The sequence below is a fragment of the Cherax quadricarinatus genome, chromosome 18 (assembly GCF_038502225.1).
Source record: "Cherax quadricarinatus isolate ZL_2023a chromosome 18, ASM3850222v1, whole genome shotgun sequence".
NCBI lineage: Eukaryota > Metazoa > Arthropoda > Malacostraca > Decapoda > Parastacidae > Cherax > Cherax quadricarinatus.
The window spans coordinates 7,915,596-7,938,560 of NC_091309.1; the positions used below are offsets into that span (position 1 = coordinate 7,915,596).

The 22,965-nt window shown below is 39.8% G+C and overlaps 1 protein-coding gene across 4 annotated transcripts in view; it reads left to right on the plus strand.

The window, feature by feature from the left end:
- dve (SATB1_N and homeodomain domain-containing protein dve) overlaps positions 1-22,965 on the plus strand; it is a 587,509-nt gene that overhangs the window by 190,965 nt on the left and 373,579 nt on the right. For all 4 annotated transcript variants that reach the window (XM_053777528.2, XM_053777529.2, XM_070086148.1 and 1 more), the window contains exon 2: positions 7,360-7,513. Coding sequence is in view for 3 of the 4 variants with exons in the window: in XM_053777529.2 (XP_053633504.2) it covers positions 7,360-7,513 (154 nt within the window). In the remaining variant the exon portion in view is untranslated. The remainder of the gene's footprint in view (positions 1-7,359; positions 7,514-22,965) is intronic.

The following is a 22,965-nucleotide window of genomic DNA, read 5'->3' on the forward strand; positions in this document are numbered from 1 at the left end:
CAGATGGCTCTCTCTTCCTTCCTATATCCACTCTAATTAGCTCCGTTATTTTATTATCTCTCTTATGTATATTAATATCTCCCTTATTTTGCGTATTCTAATCATATCTCCCTTATTTTACGCATTTTAGTGTTTCCCTTATTCTCCGCATTTCATTCATATCTCCTTTATTCACCACATTTTTTAATATCCTCCTTATTCTCCTCATTTTAATATATCTCTTATTCTCCGCATTTTAATATATCTCTTATTTTACTTATTTTAATATCTCCCTTATTCTATATATTTTAATCCTCTATCCCATATTCTACGTATTTTAACCTCTCCCACATTCTCCGCATTTTACCTCCCTTGTTGTACGTATTTTAATCTCTCTCATATTCTTCGTATTTTAATTATATATCCCATATTATCCACATTTTTATATCTCCCTTATTTTACGTATTTTAATATCTCCCATATTCTACATACTTTAATCTCTCCTAACATGACTTACGAAATCGTAATGACACGATTGCAAACAAACCTGGAGTTTTGAGACTCTGATCGCGGGTTCAAATCCTGCCCGTGGTATGGTTTAATCTCTCCTATTTTGCGTACTATAATATCTCTTATTCTACATATTTTAATCTCTCTTATTTTACGTACTTTAATATCTCCCTTATTGTACGTATTTTAATCTCTGGCTTATTCTTGGTATTTCAAGAGAAGAGATTCAAGTGGTCTTAATCTGTCTTGGTAGGAAAGAGTCGTGACAGGAGATTAACTCAGTCATTATTCTGTGTATGTTTTGCGGCGCATTTGTGTGTATTGTGTAGCGTGGAGATGACAACTGCTCCGCTTAATCTAAATGAAGTCGGACCGAAGATATGTAGAGTTTATTCTGTGCTTTTTTTTTTATATGGGGTAGTAAGATTTATTTATTTATTTTTTTATTTTAAACCGGTGACTGTACAGGCTGATTGTATTATCCTGCGTCAGTTTGTTTACAGGTTAAGAATGTTATCCTGCGTCAGTTTGTTTACAGGTTAAGAATGTTATCCTGCGTCAGTTTGTTTACAGGTTAAGAATGTTATCCTGCGTCAGTTTATTTACAAGTTAAGAGCTGTTATCCTGTCTGAGGTCATTTCAAAGCCCAGTTCCATCTAAGATATACAAACACCCCTCCCCAGGATGCCACCCACAGCAGTCGGCAGTATACCGATCACAAAAGGTGATATATTCTGGGTTAGACGTGGAGACATCTAGTAATCGGTGTTACATAGTATGTATTTATAGTCACTACTGTTAGTCAGCATGTGAGATGGACTGACCAGCGTGTGTCTGTGTGCTCTACGGTCCACGGTTTGCGTATGCTGTCACACATGCGTTCTCTAGCGACGTTCACGCAACGTACCTTACTTGCTGGCCCACAAAATCACAATAACACGATTGTAAATCCACGGTGCGGGTAGGGATCGAACTCGCGGCAAGAGTTCAAGCCTCACCCGCACCGTGGGTTGCTTACCTACTTTTCTGCTAGGTGAACCGGTTCAGCGGGTGTAAGGAAACGTACCCCAGTGTTCTCATCCATGTGACGAGGGTTCGTACTGTTGTTCACTGTTTACTGTAGAATTCACAGACCTATTAAGATGCACTATCGCTTCTTAGGTGTACCAGCGCCTCTTAGGTGTACTACACCTAAGAGGCAGTTATACACATAAGAAGCAGCAATGCACCTAGGGGGCCGTAGTACACCTACTGCCTCTTAGGTAGTATAATGTATATAATGTAATATAGCTTTGAGAATCGTAGAGGAAGACTTTATAAAGCAAGACGTTGTCCCAGCAATAGCTTCTTCTGCAGTCTTTGCTTTTATTTGTGTGGGTACTGCACCATTTTGATCCAGCTTTGTTACTGTTCTTACTAATACTTGAGTGGCAAGTGTTTAAAACACACACACACACACACACACCAGGAGCAAGGAGTGAGCCTAGTGACGACTAGTGAAGTGGCGGGGCCAGGAGCTATGAATCGACCCCTGCAACCACAATTAGGTATACACACACAAAATAAACCAAGTGTCTATTGACGGGTGACTTTGACAGCTGGTAACTACTATTATACTCTGTCTCTTTGTCTGTCTGTCTGTCTCTCTCTCTCTCTCTCTCTCTCTCTCTCTCTCTCTCTCTCTCTCTCTCTCTCTCTCTCTCTCTCTCTCTCTCTCTCTCTCTCTCTCTCTCTCCCTCTCTCTCTCTCCCTCCAATACACTCTACTCTTTCCCTGTACATACTTTCTGGAACAAGAGGCTCGTAATCGTGCTGAACCATCGATAGCAAAGTGGCGACACCAGCAAGGCGCCGGGAGTGGACGAGGTAAATATTTGGTGGAAGCGTCGTCTCATATTCCTGAGTACATCTGCTAGTATCCGTATGCATCCCTGTCTCCGTCACGAACGTAAACAGATTGTGGGGGGGGGGGATATTGGGTAATATCATCGCGTCTCGTTCGTGAGTAGATGTAGTCGGATTTCCGTACATGCGCGCGCCTATCACGATCGAAAATGCAATAGTTAGTAGAGGATAAATTGGGGGATTGGATAAGCGTACCATTCATGAATTCATCTGGTCATATCCGCGTACCTGTCACAAACATCTACATAGCGGAGGCAAATATTGGGTGATTGGCTCTGGGCTCATGCATGAAAGACCTAAGAACTAGGCTCCAGAACAAGGGTTACCAGGAGCACATTGCAGTATACTGCATATATGCAACTGATGTCTTACATGTTGTAAGCAAATTTAGGGTATTTGCTTAGCATGTCTGGTATCTTGTTTTCATTAATAAAGTACATTATACTGTCTATCTCAGTATTCCTCAGTCAGTGGACAGTCAGGCATTATAGTGTTTAGGAAAGTGCCCAAACGGCTGACCTCTTATTATGTATTTGGTTTGATAATTTATTCATGTGTGTGTGTATGTGTGTGTGTGTGTGTGTGTGTGTGTGTGTGTGTGTGTGTGTGTGTGTGTGTGTGTGTGTGTGTGTGTGTGTGTGTGTGTGTGTGCATGTGTGTGTGTGTGTGACATACTGCCTACAGTACTTAAGGAACCCAATGAAAATAAGTCACTTCGTGACTTATAATTCACGACAGTATAATAATCTAAGTGATATGTTATTACGTAGGATAACTTGTTTAACTATTTACGTGTACCTGTACCTAAGTAAACTTACTTGTAGCCAAGCCTAAGCCTCCTGGCTACTAAAACATCAATCAGTCTGTTTACATTGCAATTTGCTCCATAAATATGCTTATCTATGGTCATGTTATCATAGTAATTTATAGATCTACTGAGGCTTTTAATCGGCATTCCTATAACAGACTTATTATTCACTTCTCTCCTAACATTATTCATAATGCTAGACAGACATACCAAGTTGTATTTTACATTTCCTTCAGGGTACTTTCTTAGGCAGACTTATCAACATTATCATGGAGTAAATCACTGTGTGATGTAATTTATAAGAATTGTACATTAATTCCTTTAGAGTGAAGCTGATGCCAGACTAATTTGGTGATGTAATATTAATTATATATTGTTAGAGTAAGTGCTTACTTGGAAAGCTAATGAAGCCCTCAAGCTGTAACTTAAAGCCAAAAGGAAAGCATTATTTTAAGTTCAGGCTAGAGATGGGAAGTAACAGATGCTGTGTCCATGACAACAATGTGTGTGTGTGTGTGTGTGTGTGTTAGGTAAGACACACACACATACACGCACGGTGTATAGAGCGAGTAACTCCATCGCTAGTGGTGTAATATGTTGATGTTCCCACAGTAGCAGTGTAGGACGTTGATACTCCCATTGTAGCACTGTAACATGTTGATGCTCCCACAGTAGCACTGTAACATTTAACGCTCCTACAGTAGCATTTGATGTGTTAACGCTCCTAGAGTAACACTGTGACAAGTTATAGCTCCTATATGAGCACTAGACGCAGACATCACTGCTAGGCTTCAAGATGTCACAGTTAGGCTTTAAGATGTCACTGCTTGGCGGTGATTACTACACTCAAGCTTAGACTAAAGGCAGTTTTCACCGCTACAATAAGACAAGGCTAAAATATGTTTTGGAGACCAAGACTAATCTACAAAATGTCTCAGCTAGGCTAAGACACAGTCACAGTCTAGACTAAAACAACTGAAGATGTAGTGGAAAAGACATGTACCAGTTCAGTTCCGGACATTTATTTGAGGAAATGTTTCGCCACTAGTGGCTTATGGACTGAGAGAGCCGTTAGTGGCGACACGTTTCTTCTGGTATATGTCTTGAACTGATATGTTGAAAGTGGTATTAAATACCGACAAGTTGATGATTAAGACACATGTGCAGCAGTTGGGTTCCTTCATTGATGAAACGTTTCGCCTACACAGTAGGGTTCGTCAGTCAAATACAGAGACAGCAGGTGTAGTTGTGAAATGATGTAATCAGAAATAGTATCTGAGGTGGTCAGTCCCTCAGCCTGGAGAAGAGTTCAGCTCCATGGTCTGGAACAATTTGAAACCAAAGCATTCTTCTTTGTAGAATCGCCGGTATAATCGCCCGGCCCGGGCCTTTTCCAAGTAGTGGCCCGGCCTTGGCTCCCTTTCGGGGGAGTGTCTCAGACCAATGTCTGCCATGTGAGGCGGTACAAGTACCTCCTCGTCTGCTGGGACTAGCTGTCTCCAGGCCTAGCCCCATTCCCCGCCCCCACGGGGCTCGGAGAGAGAAGCTAGGCACCTTGGAGTGCCACAAATCTCGCCCACATTGGGCTCGAAGGATGTGGCAGCTGCATAGCAGAAGACGATGTCAGGAGGTGCAAAGGCAGCAAGTACTACAGGATCTTTTTGGAGTCACCCCCAAATTTAGACATTACGTCCTTTTGCTGGGGAAGCTCAAGAATGCCTCTTGCTGTGAGTGTTGCTGCTGCTAGTTCACTTGTCCGTTGCACTCTCATCTGGAGCATGAGAATGAAGTCCGAACCATGGAGCTGAACTCTTTTCCAGGCTGTGGGACTGACCCACCTCAAGTACTACTTTCCAAGGTTGAGGGACTGATAACATCATCTTTATTTCACTACTACACCTGCTGCCTTTGTATTTGACTGAATATGCCTACTGTGCAGGCGAAACGTTTCCACAAAATAGATACCTAACTGTTGCAACATGTGTTCTGGACTGAGCTTACATAAGTGCCCTTTTCTACATCACCGTACCATTTTTTCTGAAACATGTAGTGTTGTAGTCGCCACACGCTACAGCACTACATGTCAGAAAGTGCCCCTGATCTACAACACGTCGGAGACAGGTCCTGACAGAGCACAACAAGAACTGGCTAATCACTCTTTTTTTTTTTTTTTTAATGATAAGATACTGTGGAATCTTGAGATTGTTGTTGCATTTTGCACCCTCTGGATAAATGAACAGCTAAGCAAGGAGACGCTTATCAGTGACTCAATGCTGTAATAACAGCAATAAGGACGGCTCCAGATTCAAGGAATTGAAGCGACCCTCTCCTTTACACGGATGAAGTCTAATCAAATCTATTTCCAAAAGTCTCGCATGACCTTTACAAAAGAATTAAATTTAATAATAATAATAATAGTGATTAAATAATAGCAGTTTCAAGAATATAATAATAATAATAATAATAATAATAATAGTAATGTTAAAGTTTTTTTTTTGTTATTAGGTATTTACATATACAGCACGAGACTCGGTTAACTTTTTAGCTGCGAGGGAGCTAAGCTAAGCTCATCCACGTGCTGAGCCAGGTGTGGTCATTTTTCACAAGAGACCAGCTGAAAAACGCGTGGGTTGAGGGAGGGTTGAGATGGAAGGTCAACTCTGAGGGATGCACTCTGAGTTTTATCCTTCCTTGTATTTATGGTTTCATGTGGCAGTGCAGGCTGAAGGATAGGACTTTGTTCCCACATTATTATTATTAATATTATTATTATTTATTAGTGTTATTATTTATTATTATTTTTTATTATTATTATTTGTTATTGTTATTATTATTTATTATTGTTATTACTTTATTATATTATTACTATTACTTTATAATTATTATTATTATTATTACTGAATTACAATATTTAACAACATATACAAACAATAATCATCGTATAGAGTTAAGAAAATGAGAGAAATCGCACATATTTACGTGATTTGTGTACGTGGTTGTGAATGCAGTTTCACGTGCAGTACGAAGGACCAGCTTCACGTGCGATATGGTCGAGTCCGTATCCAGCAAAGTCACGTGATGAACCTCAACCAGGCGCTCAAATAGTCTTCAAAAATCAGACTCAGAGTGTTCAGGCTGATCCAAGATAAACTCTGGTGATAGATCACCGGGGAGGGGGGGGGGGAATAATACGAGCAGTAGCGTTGTACGTGCAATTTAAAACCGTGTTGAATAAATACTTCAAATCCGCGACTTAACATCGTTTGTCCCTCTTTGAGCTTAGCATAAACAACCTTGTTTGACTCGACCTGGTTTGTTGTTGTTAGACTTCGTACACATTTTTGTAGTTCACCAACCACTATTCACCAATCGCTAGTTTAACCAACCAAACAGTGCGCGGGTAGCACGCGCGCTGGTTGGTTGGTTAATGGAGGGGGGGTAAATTATTATTATTATTATTATTATTATTATTATTATTATTATTATTATTATTATTATTATTATTATTATTACTATGGAGAGCTAATCCCGTAGGATTATACAGCGCATAAGGGGGGGGATGGAAGGTATTCAGGCTCAGTTCAGGGAACTGGAGCACAGATCCAATTCCCTAGATCAAGAGCCCCTCACCAAAGTCGAGGAACTCCCATTGAGGGTCTGGGGAGGGGATTCAAGCCTGTCGACTAGACGATGGTCATTGAGACTGCGTGTCACCTGTTCGCTTACCAGGCAGGAGTGATTTAATCTTTAAAATAGAGTCTAAAGCAGACTGTCGTGGTGTTTACAGAGAGAGACACCTGTCAGTGTATGTATCCTGTTGAACACATACGCACATAAGAGACACCTGTCAGTGTATGTATCCTGTTGAACACATACGCACATACACAAACACTCAAACAAATTTATATGTATTTTCTACAATGTTAATAACGAATATATTATTATTATTATTATTATTCAGTAAAATTTAACTTTTGGTTTTATAAGCAATTTCTCTCTCTCTCTCTCTCTCTCTCTCTCTCTCTCTCTCTCTCTCTCTCTCTCTCTCTCTCTCTCTCTCTCTCTCTCTCTCTCTCTCTCTCTCTCTCTCTTTCTCTCTCTCTCTAATAGATAAAAAGAGGGGAACTTGACATTATCCTGCGGTTGTTTACATTTCAGCGAGAAGGGAGCGCCGAGCGGACCAACGGGCGATCAGAAGACGTGGCGCCCAGGGAACAGTCTGCCCACCTGACCAATGGGGACTCTCCTAACAGACAGTCCCCCGTCCTATTGGCCAGGGATCCAGAGGGCAGCCCCAAGCCCCTCTCTGTGGGTGAGTACAACCATAAGTGTGATAAATGGTCTAGAAAATCGGAAAATCGACAAACATATATGTAAATATCTTACAGTGATGTGAACAAGGATATATATATATATATATATATATATATATATATATATATATATATATATATATATATATATATAATAAAATTAGCTCAGAGGCATCCACACCAACGTATGTCCTCGGACCAAGGGTAACACACCTAGCTTGGCTGTTTGCTTGGTTCTTGTAGGAGTTGGTGGTCCTGGGGGTTAGAGCTTCATGTGTTATTATTAATCAGTACCACTCGTTCGTGGTTACAAATATATATATATATATATATATATATATATATATATATATATATATATATATATATATATATATATATATATATATATCGTTAGGCATCCGCTTCTTACAAAATCTATTAAAAAGAAAAAAAGATTGAAAATATGTAATACTCTGTTGGTCATTATTACCCCATTCACCACTCAGTACCACGGGAGGGAGGTGGGAGAGAGAGAGATGTGGGAGAGAGAGTGGTGGGAGGGAGGGATGTGGGAGTGAGGGAGGAAGGGGAAGGTAAAAATCCATGTGATTAACCTCTTAATTTCTTTTAATGCCGTTGAATACACACACACATACTCACACGTGTATACAAACCTAAACAAGCAGTCATACATATACATGCTCACATTATATACATACACTCACAGTTATATACATACGCTCACAGTTGTATACATACGCTCACATTTACATACACTCATACATTTTTATATATACACAGGCACACATGTGTACTTAAATACACGTGAAAGCTTCCAGGATACACTCCACGAACATTCTCGGATATACATGGGTATACGCATGTCCAGGTACGTACATAAAAACAGGAACATGCATGTATGTAGACACGCCCACGTGCATGAACGCACTAACGCACTCATCAGCAATTTTCATATACTTTTTCCGAGTAAATCATAATACCGGTGTATGAGGTGTATTACCGGGTCTGTATAGATGACTTCTGAAAGGTCAGGAATACAGGAAGTTAGTGAGTGGGTCTGTGAGAGGGGGGAGGAATATAAACAAAAATGCAGGATAATGGGAGCCCTTGTTCACCACGTTTCGCCCACACAGTGGGTTTTATCAAGTCACATTGAGTATATGTGGTGTGGAGTCTGGTGGAGAATGTTGGGTAGGTTGTATGTGAGACGGAGGTGCCCGGGAGGACGGGCGCCTGTCCCGTGTGGCCTACCCGACATTCTCCACCTGACTCTCCACACACTATATACTCAATGTAGGCTTTACCCAGGTAGATCTGTTTGTGACTTGATAGACCCCAGTGTGTGGGCGAAACGTAGTCAATAAAGGATCCCATTATACTGCATTTGTGTTTATTTTTCCATCTTGTTGGCGTTTAACACCCATCTCACTGAGTCTGTGAGCCAGTTCCTGCATTCACCTCATTTTTTGTATCCTAAAGGTTGGTGAATTATCAGTTCGTGTTTGCCACTGTGGTATTATAAAGCAATTATATTTAAATCCCCGTCTTCCCTCCGTATATCAGCAGTCAACTGACTTTTGTCATCCGCTAGGCAGAAGCAGATTCCCGTAGGCCTACGGCTGCACTATTATCCTTATTAGGCATTAGTATTAGGCTTGTGTGTGTGTGTGTGTGTGTGTTTCTGGGGAGGGAGGGAAGAGGAGGAGGACAACGAAAGGAAACGAAGATGAGGGGGAAGAGGAAGAGACGAATAGAAGAGAAGGGTTAGGAGAAGAAAAAGAGGAAAGGGGAAAATGAACAAGAGTAGGAGATGGTAGAGGCGGAGGAAAAGGAGGAAGAGAAGGAAGGCAAGAAGAATGAAACGAAGAAAGAAGAGGAAAAGCAGAAATACGAGTGATAGAGGTGAAACGATGGATTATATATATATATATATATATATATATATATATATATATATATATATATATATATATATATATATATATATATATATATATATATATATATATATAATTCTGGAATCATCATTAGTATTATCATTGTAGTTGATGCCTCAAATCCTAGGTTAATAACATTTTTTGTGATACTTATTAGTTTTAATCCTCGTTCGTATTGAAGGAAAACCCACGCGTTAATACACATGTATGCGTACATACCCACGCGTTAATACACATGTATGCGTACATACCCACGCGTTAATACACATGTATGCGTACATACCCACGCGTTAATACACATGTATGCGTACATACCCACGCGTTAATACACATGTATGCGTACATACCCACGCGTTAATACACATGTATGCGTACATACCCACGCGTTAATACACATGTATGCGTACATACCCACGCGTTAATACACATGTATGCGTACATACCCACGCGTTAATACACATGTATGCGTACATACCCACGCGTTAATACACATGTATGCGTACATACCCACGCGTTAATACACATGTATGCGTACATACCCACGCGTTAATACACATGTATGCGTACATACCCACGCGTTAATACACATGTATGCGTACATACCCACGCGTTAATACACATGTATGCGTACATACCCACGCGTTAATACACATGTATCATACCCACGCGTTAATACACATGTATGCGTACATACCCACGCGTTAATACACATGTATGCGTACATACCCACGCGTTAATACACATGTATGCGTACATACCCACGCGTTAATACACATGTATGCGTACATACCCACGCGTTAATACACATGTATGCGTACATACCCACGCGTTAATACACATGTATGCGTACATACCCACGCGTTAATACACATGTATGCGTACATACCCACGCGTTAATACACATGTATGCGTACATACCCACGCGTTAATACACATGTATGCGTACATACCCACGCGTTAATACACATGTATGCGTACATACCCACGCGTTAATACACATGTATGCGTACATACCCACGCGTTAATACACATGTATGCGTACATACCCACGCGTTAATACACATGTATGCGTACATACCCACGCGTTAATACACATGTATGCGTACATACCCACGCGTTAATACACATGTATGCGTACATACCCACGCGTTAATACACATGTATGCGTACATACCCACGCGTTAATACACATGTATGCGTACATACCCACGCGTTAATACACATGTATGCGTACATACCCACGCGTTAATACACATGTATGCGTACATACCCACGCGTTAATACACATGTATGCGTACATACCCACGCGTTAATACACATGTATATATATATACCTGGAGTATACCTGGAGAGGGTTTCGGTGGTCAATGGCCCCGCGGTTCGGTCTGAGACCAGGCCTCGTGGTGGATCAGAGCCTGATCAACCAGGTTGTTACTGCTGACCGCACGCAAACTGACGTACGAACCACAGCCTGACTGGTCAGGTACTGACTTTAGGTGCTTGTCCAGTGGCTTCTTGAAGACAGCCAGGGGTCTATTGGTAATCCCTCTTATGTATGCTGGGAGGCAGTTGAACAGTCTTGGGTCCCTGACACTTATTATGTTGTCTCTCAGTGGACTCGTGGCACCCCTGCTTTTCATCGGGGGAATGTTGCATCTGCCGAGTCTTTCGCTTTCATAGGGAGTGATTTTCGTGTGCAAGTACTAATCCCTCTAGGATTTTCCAAGTGTATATTATCATGTATCTCTCTCGCCTGCGTTCCAGGGACTACAAATCAAGGGACTTTAACCGTTCCCAGTAATTTAGGTGCCTTATCGTACTTATGTGTGCCCTGAAAGCCCTTTGTACACTCTCCAGGTCAGCAATTTCGTCTGCCTTGAAGGAGGCAGTTAGTGTACAGCAGTATTCTAGCCTAGAGAGAACAAGCAATTTGAAGAGAATCATCATGGGCTTGGCGTCCCTAGTTTTGAAGGTTCTCATTATCCATCCTATCATTTTCCTGGCAGATGCGGTTGATAAATTGTTGTTGCCTTTGAAGGTGAGATCCTCTGACATTATCACTCCCAGGTCTTTCACATTGTTTTTTCACTCAATTGTATGGTTAGAATTTGTCGTATACCCTGATATAGTTTTAATTTCCTCAAGTTTTCCATATCTGAGTAGTTGAAATTTCTCCCCATTAAACTTCATATTGTTTTGAGTGGCCCATTTGAAGATTTGGTTGATGTCCGCTTGGAGTCTCGCAGTGTCTTCGACGGAGGTCACTGTGTCGGTGTCATCCGCAAAGGAAGACACGGAGCTATGGCTTACATCTCTATGTCAGATATGAGGTTGAGGAATAGGATGGGAGCGAGTACTGTGCCTCGTGGCGAGTACTGTGCCTTGTGGCGAGTACTGTACCTTGTGGAGAGTACTGTGCCTTGTGGAGAGTACTGTGCCTTGTGGCGAGTACTGTGCCTTTTCACCGTAGCTGCCTCGTACTTTACTCTGTTTACTATTACTCTTTGTGTTCTATTTGTTAGGAAGTTATAGATCCATCTGCCAACTTTTCCTGTTATTCCTTTGTCACGCATTTTATGCGCTGTTACACCATGGTCACACTTGTCGAAGGCTTTTGCAAAGTCTGTGTATACTACATCTGCATTTTCTTTATCCTCTATAGCATCCAGGACCTTGTCATAGTAGTCCAGTAGCTGGGACAGGCAGGAGCAACCTGCTCTAAATCCTTGTTGCCCTGGGTTGTGTAATTGATGGGTATCTAGGTGATTGGTGATCTTGCTTCTTAGAACCCTTTCAAAGATTTTTATATGGGATATTAGTGCTATCGGTGTGTAGTTCTTTACAATTGCTTTACTGCCATCTTTGTAGAGTGGGGCTATGTCTGTTGTTTTTTAGTATGTGTGGGATGACCCCTGTGTCCTTGCTCCCTCTCCATAGAATGCTGAAGGCACGTGACAGGGGCTTCTTGCAATTCTTGATGAACACGGAGTTCCATGAGTCTGGGCCTGGGGCAGAGTGCATGGGCATGTCATTTATTGCATTTTCAAAGTCTTGTGGTGTTAGGATAATATCAGAGATTTATGAGATGACGAAATTTTGGGTCTCGTTCATAAATTCATTTAGATTGTCGACCCTAAGTCTGGGTAACGGCTTGCTGAACACTGAGTCGTATTGGGACTTTAGTATCTCACTCATTTCTTTGCTGTCATCTGTGTATGTCCCATCCCGCCTAAGCAGGGGCCCCATACTGGATGTTGTTTTCCCCTTAGATCTGGCATACGAGAAGAAGTATTTTGGGTTTTTATTAATTTCCTTTATGACTTTTAGTTCTTCCTGAGATTCTTGTCTCCTGTAAGATTCCTTCAGCTTAAGTTCGATATTTGTTATTTCGCTGACCAGTGCCTCCCTTTGTATTTCAGATATATTGGCCCCTTTCAGCAGCTCTGTGATTCTTCGCCTTCGTCTGTATAGGGAGCATCTCCTTCTAGTTCACATCTTCTTTCTTTTTCTTAATGAAATGTGCCTTGAGCAGACCTCAAGAACCACAGAGTTAATTTTTTTTCTAGGCAAAGGTTCGGATCCGTGTTGTTTAGGACATCTTCCCAGGTTGTGCCATTTAGGACATGGTTGACTTGATCCCATTGTATGTTTTTTGTTATTGAAGTTGAATTTTTTGAAGACACCCTCATGACTGATCACATTTTTCTGGTCAGGAGCCCTGTGCATACATGTCTGTACCTCTATTATGCTGTGATCTGAGTGTATTGTCTTATATACGGTTATATTACGTATCAGATCATCGTTGTTAGTGAAGATGAGGTCCAGCGTATTTTCTAGTCTTGTAGGCTCTACTATTTGCTGGTTTAAGGTGAATTTGGTGTGTTTGTGAATTTTCATCTGAGCTGCCTCCCAGGGTGATCTCTGCTAAAATATTATTTGCTTCACTCCTCCATTTTACACACATACATACCGTTAATACACACACACACATACATGTGCATAGATACAACAGTATACAGGCATTAAATATTATATATATATATATATATATATATATATATATATATATATATATATATATATATATATATATATATGTGTGTATGTGTGTGTGTATGTGTGTGTGTGTGTGTGTGTGTGTGTGTGTGTGTGTGTGTGTGTGTGTGTGTCGTGCCGAATATGTAAAACTGGTCAATTAGCAAGAACTCATTTAAAATTAAGTCTTTCTAAAATTTTCTCTTATACGTTTAAAGATATATTTTTTCATTAATGTTAATGTAAAAAAAATTAATTTTGCACCAAAAGAATCTTAGAAAACTTACCTAACCTTATTATAACAAGAGCAATTTATTTTAGCCTGACCCAACTAAATATATTTTAGATTTGTTTACAGTAATTTAATACTAAACAAACACAGTGAAATATATTTTTTTCGTTAGGTTCAGAATGATTTTGGCGAAATTATTGCATACACAAATTTTCACTTGTTCTATATGGCAAGATGAGCGTTGCTATTTAAGCCAAGATCGCAAGTTCTGCCTATTCGGCACGACATATATACATATATATATATATATATATATGTATATGTGTATATATGTATATATATATATATATATGTATATGTATATATATGTGTATATATATGTATATGTATATGCGTATATATGTATATATATGTGTATATATATGTATATGTATATGCATATATATGTATATATATATATATATATATATATATATATATATATGTATATATATATATATATATATATATATATATATATATAGTGAAGTATCTCGTACATATTGTGTTTTGTCGCGTAACCTATGTGTCTATCGCGTAATCTATGTAACTATCGCATAATCTGTGTCTATCGCGTAACCTATGTGTCTATCGCGTAATCTATTTGTCTATCGCGTAACCTATGTGTCTATCGCTTAATATATGTCTATAGCGTAATTTATGTAACTCGCGTAATTTGTGTATCAGTCGTGTAGTCTATGTATCTGCCATGTAGTCTATGTATCTATCGTGTAACCTATGTGTCTATCGTAATCCGTGTGTGTATAGCTATGCATATGTTAATATACACGGTGTATATTATGAATACAATAATATACCCGGTATGTATCATGTATGCATTAATTTACACGGTGCATGTCAGAAATGCTCTAATATACGCTGCGTATGTAATGTATATGTTTGTATGTGTTGTATATTAAGTGTACAGTAAGTTACACTGTATGTTGTGAATACAAAATTATAATCAGTATATGTAATGTATATGGCAATATACATAGCGTTATGTGTACGGGAATATACATAGTGAATGCCATGTATACGGTAATACACATGCGTTGGATTGTGTGCGGCCAGCAGTAACAGCCTGGTTGATGAGGTCGCGGGAGCGTTGACCCCCGTAACACCCACCAGGTGGATCAGGTATGTGTTGTATTTCACATATACAGCAATATACTTGTATGCCATGGGTACGAGAATATACACTGTGACTGCCAGGAATACGGTGATATACACCGTGTATATCATGTATACGGTAAAATGAACAGTATATGTCAGGAATACGGTGATATACACGGTGTATGTCATAAATGCGATTATATTAATGTATCGGTAGCTATACACTACAAGAGCGTCTGTTTGTGTATGACTTGACCTATGATTGTGTATACTATACATGCATTGAATACCGTGTATATGTATATATATATATATATATATATATATATATATATATATATATATATATATATATATATATATATATATATATATATATATATATATATATATATATATATAATGAAGTTTTTTACCTTGAAAACTTTCATATTTCTCACAATTTTTACATTTCATGGAGTTTTTCGAGGAATTTTAAGACATTTGAAATTAACCACTAAAATTATTTTTTACTTAATAGGGACCGATTGAATGTGGTGATTAGCTGGGAGTTGTATTATGACCTTTATCCTCCATGTGTATAAGGTAGTGAACCTCAGCTACGTCTGTGTCTATTGAGCCTCGATCGAGCACACAAACACTGAGTCTAGTTCAGTTTGGATTGACAGGATTATTATGACGGGTGTATTATGTGTATGTGGTAATGTACGGTCTGTTGAGGTTGAATACACCAATATATACACGGCGTGCTTTATGCATACGGTAATGTATACAGTGTATATTGTGAATACAGTAGTCAGAGGAGGGTACAATTAGTGTCACACACTGCTGCAACACTGAAATATTACAATAATACTGAGACTACACTGTAATATTACAATAATACCGAGGCTACACTGAAATATTACAATAATACCGAGGCTACACTGAAATATTACAATAATACCGAGGCTACACTGTAATATTACAATAACACCGAGGCTACACTGAAATATTACAATAATACTGAGGCTACACTGAAATATTACAATAATACTGAGGCTACACTGAAATATTACAATAATACTGAGGCTACACTGAAATATTACAATAATACCGAGGCTACACTGAAATATTACAATAATACTGAGGCTACACTGAAATATTACAATAATACTGAGGCTACACTGAAATATTCGAGGGGGGTGGCCTTTAAGAACAATGTTTAGCGTCACATTTACCTTAATAGTCAATGTTTAGCGTCACATTTACCTTAATAGTCAATGTTTAGCGTCACATTTACCTTAATGTTTAGCGTCACATTTACCTTAACAATAAATGTTTAGCGTCACATTTACCTTAACAATCAATGTTTAGCGTCACATTTACCTTAATAGTCAATGTTTAGCGTCACATTTACCTTAATGTTTAGCGTCACATTTACCTTAACAATCAATTTTTAGCATCACATTTACCTTAATAATAAATTTTTAGCGTCACATTTACCTTAGCAATAAATCTTTAGCGTCACATTTATCTTAATAAATGTTTAGCGTCACATTTACCTTAATAATAAATCTTTAGCGTCACATTTACCTTAACAATCAATGTTTAGCGTCACATTTACCTTAACAATCACTCTTTAGCGTCACATTTACCTTAACAATCAATCTTTAGCGTTACATTCATCTTAATAATCAATATTTAGCGTCACATTCATCCTAATAATTATTTTTTAGCATAAAATTTACCTTAATGAATGTTTAGCGTCACATTTACTTAAATAAACATGTTTAGCGTCACATTTACTTTAATAAACATGTTTAGCGTCACATTTACTTTAATAAACATGTTTAGCGTCACATTTACCTTAATAATCATGTTTAGCGTCACATTTACTTTAATAATCATGTTTAGCGTCACATTTACCTTAATAATAATGTTTAGCGTCACATTTACCTTAATAATCATGTTTAGCGTCACATTTACCTTAATAATCATGTTTAGCGTCACATTTATCTTAATAATCATGTTTAGCGTCACATTTATCTTAATAATCATGTTTAGCGTCACATTTACCTTAATAATCATGTTTAGCGTCACATTTACTTTAATAAACATGTTTAGCGTCACATTTACCTTAATAATCATGTTTAGCGTCACATTTACTTTAATAAACATGTTTAGCGTCACATTTACTTTAATAAACATGTTTAGCGTCACATTTACCTTAATAATCATGTTTAGCGTCACATTTACCTTAATAATCAAGGTTTAACTTCAAATTCACCTTAATAAAAATATTTAGCTTTTCATTTACCTTAATCAATGTTTAACATCACATTTACCTTAATAATCAATGTTTAGCGTCACATTTACCTTAATATTCTATGTTTAGCGTCACATTTACCTTAATATTCTATGTTTAGCGTCACATTTACCTTAATATTCTATGTTTAGCGTCACATTTACCTTAATATTATATGTCTAGCGTCACATTTATAATAATCAATGTTTAGCGTCACATTTACCTTAATATTATATGTTTAGCGTCACATTTACCTTAATATTCTATGTTTAGCGTCACATTTACCTTAATAGCAATGTTTAGCTTCACATCCATCTTCATAATTAATGTGTAGCGTCAAATTCTCCTTAATAGCAATGTTTAATGTGATATTTACCTTAATAATCAATGTTTAGTGTCACATCCACCTTAATAATCAGTGTTTAGCGTCATATTCAAATTAATAACAATGTTTAACGTTACATTCACCTTAATAATGTTTAACGTTACATTCACCTTAATAATAATGTTAAACGTTACATTTAGTATAATAATCAATGTTTAGCGTCACATTCACAGTCATAACTGATGTTTAGCGGCAGTTATACCTAAGCGTCACATCCGCTACACGCACCAGTGTTTAGCGTCACATGTATCCAAGACTAACTGGGGACATATTTCTAATCAGAAGAGAATACATCTTGCGCAAAATTTGTGCTTAATGGCGCAACAGGATGGATAAACATTAGATTTAGATTTTGCCGCCGAAGCGGCTAGTTTACTGTGCACTCCTTATCTATCCTGTGGACGGTAGTGGCGAGTTTACTGTGCACCACATATCAGTCCCGTGGATGGTAGCGGCTAGTTTACTGTGCACCCTGTGTCAGTCCCGTGGATGGTAGCGGCTAGTTTGCTGTGCACCCTGTGTCAGTCCCGTGGATGGTAGCGGCTAGTTTACTGTGCACCCTGTGTCAGTCCCGTGGATGGTAGCGGCTAGTTTACTGTGTACCCTGTGCCAGTCCCGTGGATGGTAGCGGCTAGTTTAATGTGCACCCTGTGTCAGTCCCGTGGATGGTAGCGGCTAGTTTACTGTGCACCCTGTGTCAGTCCTGTGGATGGTAGCGGCTAGTTTACTGTGCACCCTGTGCCAGTCCCGTGGATGGTAGCGGCTAGTTTACTGTGCACCCTGTGTCAGTCCCGTGGATGGTAGCGGCTAGTTTACTGTGCACCCTGTGTCAGTCCCGTGGATGGTAGCGGCTAGTTTACTGTGCACCCTGTGTCAGTCCCGTGGATGGTAGCGGCTAGTTTACTGTGCACCCTGTGTCAGTCCCGTGGATGGTAGCGGCTAGTTTACTGTGCACCCTGTGTCAGTCCCGTGGATAGTAGCCGCTAGTTTACTGTGCACGCCACATAGTCATCTTGTGGACGGTGGTGGCTGGTTTACTTGGTACTCCTACAACTTACGTCTGGTATCTTATTTTTATTAATAGGATAATCTGACACATATAACATAGGCTCTTGGGTACTCCAACGTACCATGTGTTTTCCTGTTACAGGTGATATGATCTGATATGGCATTATTGTAAACTGTGTGCAGTGTTTGTGTATATTTATCGCGAATTCCTTGCACATATATATATATATATATATATATATATATATATATATATATATATATATATATATATATTATATATATTATATTATTGTACCCACGAACAAGTGGTATTGATCAACAACAACACTGCGACTAGCCAAGGTCCCGTGGATTAAGGCGTCATGGGTTTTCGCCCACCATGAGGCAGGCCAAATCAGCATGTGTTTGACTCCTTGGATAGTCGCAGTGTTGTTATTAATCAATACCACTTGTTCGTGGGTACAATAATATAAAATACTGCTCGTTGTACTAGTACACCAAACAGGGAGTGGAATGAAATTAACCTAGAGTCATCCACACCACCATATGTCCTTGGGTAGCGAGTACAACATCCAGTTCCGCTGGATGCGCTGCTCTTAAGGACTGTGTGGTCTCGTGATTTTTCCACACTTGCAAACAATTTGAATTGAAAACATCTGGTATTAGAAGACACTTAGGAAGCAATAAATGGTTTACAGTCACTGAACATATTTGAGACTTACGGTAGCTATTCCGTCGCTTTTAAGTTGAGATACTAGGAATGTATTCAATTTGTATGTTGGAATGTTCCTATATACACCACCATGTACACACCTACACACACGCACACACACACACACACACACACACACACACACACACACACACACACACACACACACACACACACACACACACACACACACACACACACACACACACCTCTGCCTAAGCTCTACAGTTCAGTGGATACGGGAAAGTTACTAGAGTTCTAAGAGACAGCGAGTGTATCCCTATATTTAAGAAAGGAGACTGACAGGAAGCGTTGAACTACAGAGTGGTATCACTGACATGCATATCATGCAGAGTGAGAATGAGGGTAGTAGAGTACTTTCAGAGTGATTTAGTGAACAACAAGGGTTCAACGATGGCATATCTTCTCTGTTGGAAATCTATGACAAAGTGACGGGAGACACGAGAGAGAGGTATGTGCGGATTGCATTTGATTTTTAAAAGGCTTTTGATGCTGTACCCTGGAAAAGGGTGGGAACAAAAACCTGAGATGTAAGCAGGAATAACAGGGAAGGTACTCAGGTGAATCCAACAGTACCATAGGGTTTGTTAGAAAAGAGACGTCACAGTGGAAATGAGTAACTAGCGGGGTTCCGCAAGGATCGGTATTGGGACCAGTGTTTTTTTCTGTTTTATGTGAAGGACAAAGCAAAATGGGAGAGTCAGATGTATCACAGTTTGTCGATGCTGTGTGACTAATGAGGGGAAGACTCCAAGTGTCGCTGGACAAACTGCAAGTGTGGTCGGATAAGTGGTTGCTTGAATTTAACCCCAACAAATGCAAGATTGGAAGGGAGCAGGAAGATGTAACCCGGGGAGGGAGAGAGAGAGAGAGAGAGAGAGAGAGAGGTAACAGCTCTTACTTTGTAAACAAAGATAGGAACTCTTAACCTAACCATGTAAAAATCCTTTTATAAAAGAGTGAGAGGGGAGAGAGAGAGAGAGAGAGAGAGAGAGAGAGAGAGAGAGAGAGTGACGTGGACGTGCACAAGGGATGAAAGAGAGAGAGATAAAGCAAAGTAAAATAAAAAATCCTGACATTAATCCCCGCCATGAATGGTAAATCCGCCCTCCGCAGCAGAAACCAAAGTTAATTAATCAAAGGAAATCCACATGAGTAATCCGGCCCGGGTAATCCACCCTAATACCCGAGCCGCCATCTCTATCCGCGTGCTCTGGGATTAGGCCGATCCCGAAAAAAAATAAAAAAGATCCATAAGTTTTAGCTGGGCTGGGGAGGACAGAGGGGACGAAGAGAGGAGAGGGAGGACAACAAGAGAGAGAGAGAGAGGGCGTAGGTAAAGAAGGGAGGGAGAGAAAAGGAGGGAGAAGAGGATAATATAATTCTTTTAAAAATGAATGATTGTTTAATAATAATAATAATAATAGTAATAATTTAATAATAATAATAATAATAATAATAATAATAATAATAATAATAATAATAATAATAATAACGGTAATAATAATAATGGTAATGATAATGGAGTTAATTAATAATAAGAACAATAACAATAATATATTTTTAAGATAATAATTGCTTAATTATAAGTGTTTAATATGAATGTAACACTATAATAATTATTAAATCCAGCAATAATTGTTTAATATAATTTTTAATCAGTGATTAATGATAATTGTTCATTAATAATTATTTAATATTATATACAATGGATGGAAGATAGAGGTCGGGATGTGGAGTACCGCTGCGTCTGGTTCACGGCGGCGACCCAGACCGTCAGGGCCTTGACGTTACCCATCGGAGAGGGATGGGAGGGGGGGGGGATTTTTGGTAGTGGGGGTGGGAGTGAGTGGAGGGGTGGGAGGTAGGGGGATTGAAGGGAGGGGAGGGAGGTAGGGGAGTGGAGGAAGGGAGGTTGGAAGCAGTGATCCCTTTTAACCCTGGCGGAATATCTTCACATGAGACCTGGCTGATGTGCGGCTAAACTATCACAAGAAACTAAGACCAATGTCGTAATTTATTTGGATTTATTCACGTTGTGTTCTCGTGAATAGTGATGTATGTAGTTTGAGAGAGAGAGAGAAATAGTCTACTCCTTTCTTAGACTTCTTATTAGAGAGAGGACGGTGCAGGGCGATTCATCTCAGGCTAGTCTTGTCATTTCAGCAGTCTTTAACACCCCTGAGGAATGTCGGTAGCCTTGCTGTTGTGTATAAAATCAACTTTCTTGGAAGACGGCTATTTGGCCCCAAGACGGGCAGTTCTTGGTAGTTTAACTCTTGCTGTGCCTTTCTTAAGGATACCACACCATCGGGGGGCATCCATGCCATGACTAACTGGCATCTGTAATAAGAAAATAAACAAATGCATATGGGAAATAAAATAGTCTGTCCAAATGAAATCAGTGTTTCAGTAGTGAGAATATATATGCTGAGCATATATGCTGAGCATGTATGCTCAGCATATGCTGCATTTTTCTCAAGACTGATGGAATGAGCACATCGACTCCAGGCTGAGGGACTGATTACCTCATTCACCTCATCTTTCACCGTTCTTCTCTGTATTGAACTGAAGAAGCCACTGGCTGGCGAAACGTTTCCTCAGTAACGTTTCCCAAGGTATTTCACAAGTGTGGTCATTCTTCATAAGTAAGAATAACGTAGAGGAAACACGACAAGCATTACTCTGCTCCTGTAACCAGAAACAGGTAATCACAACACCAGAGATAGCCTGATAAAGTCGATAACATAGCGAGATAGCTGCTCAGAGGGGAGGGAGGGAACGGGGTTAGATACTGTCACGGGATGGGTATATAAGATAATCTCTAAACACTTCACCGTTCGAACACAATGTTATCATCCGAACATGACTTCACTGACTTCAGTCCCTTTACTCCTACCACCTTTCACACACAAAAGAATCTGGACATCTTTTTTGTGTCGACTTTCAGCGGCTCGTGACGTCACGTTTAAGCAAGATGGCAGGAAGCGATTCTCTTTTTTTTGTGGGGGGAGGGGGCAAAAAATATAAATGTTTGGTTCCTGCCGAGATTGTGATGGTGAGCTCAGGGTTGCAGAAGGTGAGCTCAGGGTTGCAGAAGGTGAGCTCAGGGTTGCAGAAGGTGAGCTCAGGGTTGCAGAAGGTGAGCTCAGGGTTACAGGTGAGCTCAGGGTTGCAGAAGGTGAGCTCAGGGTTACAGAAGGTGAGCTCAGGGTTGCAGAAGGTGAGCTCAGGGTTGCAGAAGGTGAGCTCAGGGTTGCAGAAGGTGAGCTCAGGGTTACAGAAGGTGAGCTCAGGGTTGCAGAAGGTGAGCTCAGGGTTGCAGAAGGTGAGCTCAGGGTTACAGAAGGTGAGCTCAGGGTTGCAGAAGGTGAGCTCAGGGTTGCAGAAGGTGAGCTCAGGGTTACAGAAGGTGAGCTCAGGGTTGCAGAAGGTGAGCTCAGGGTTACAGAAGGTGAGCTTAGGGTTACAGAAGGTGAGCTTAGGGTTACAGAAGGTGAGCTCAGGGTTACAGAAGGTGAGCTTAGGGTCACAGAAGGTGAGCTTAGGGTTACAGAAGGTGAGCTTAGGGTTACAGGAGCAGAAGGATGATAACGGGAAGAGAAGTAAGAATTATGGATATATTCGTCATGAACGAAGTATCTTTTTCTTCCACTTGGTGGCCCGTCACGGG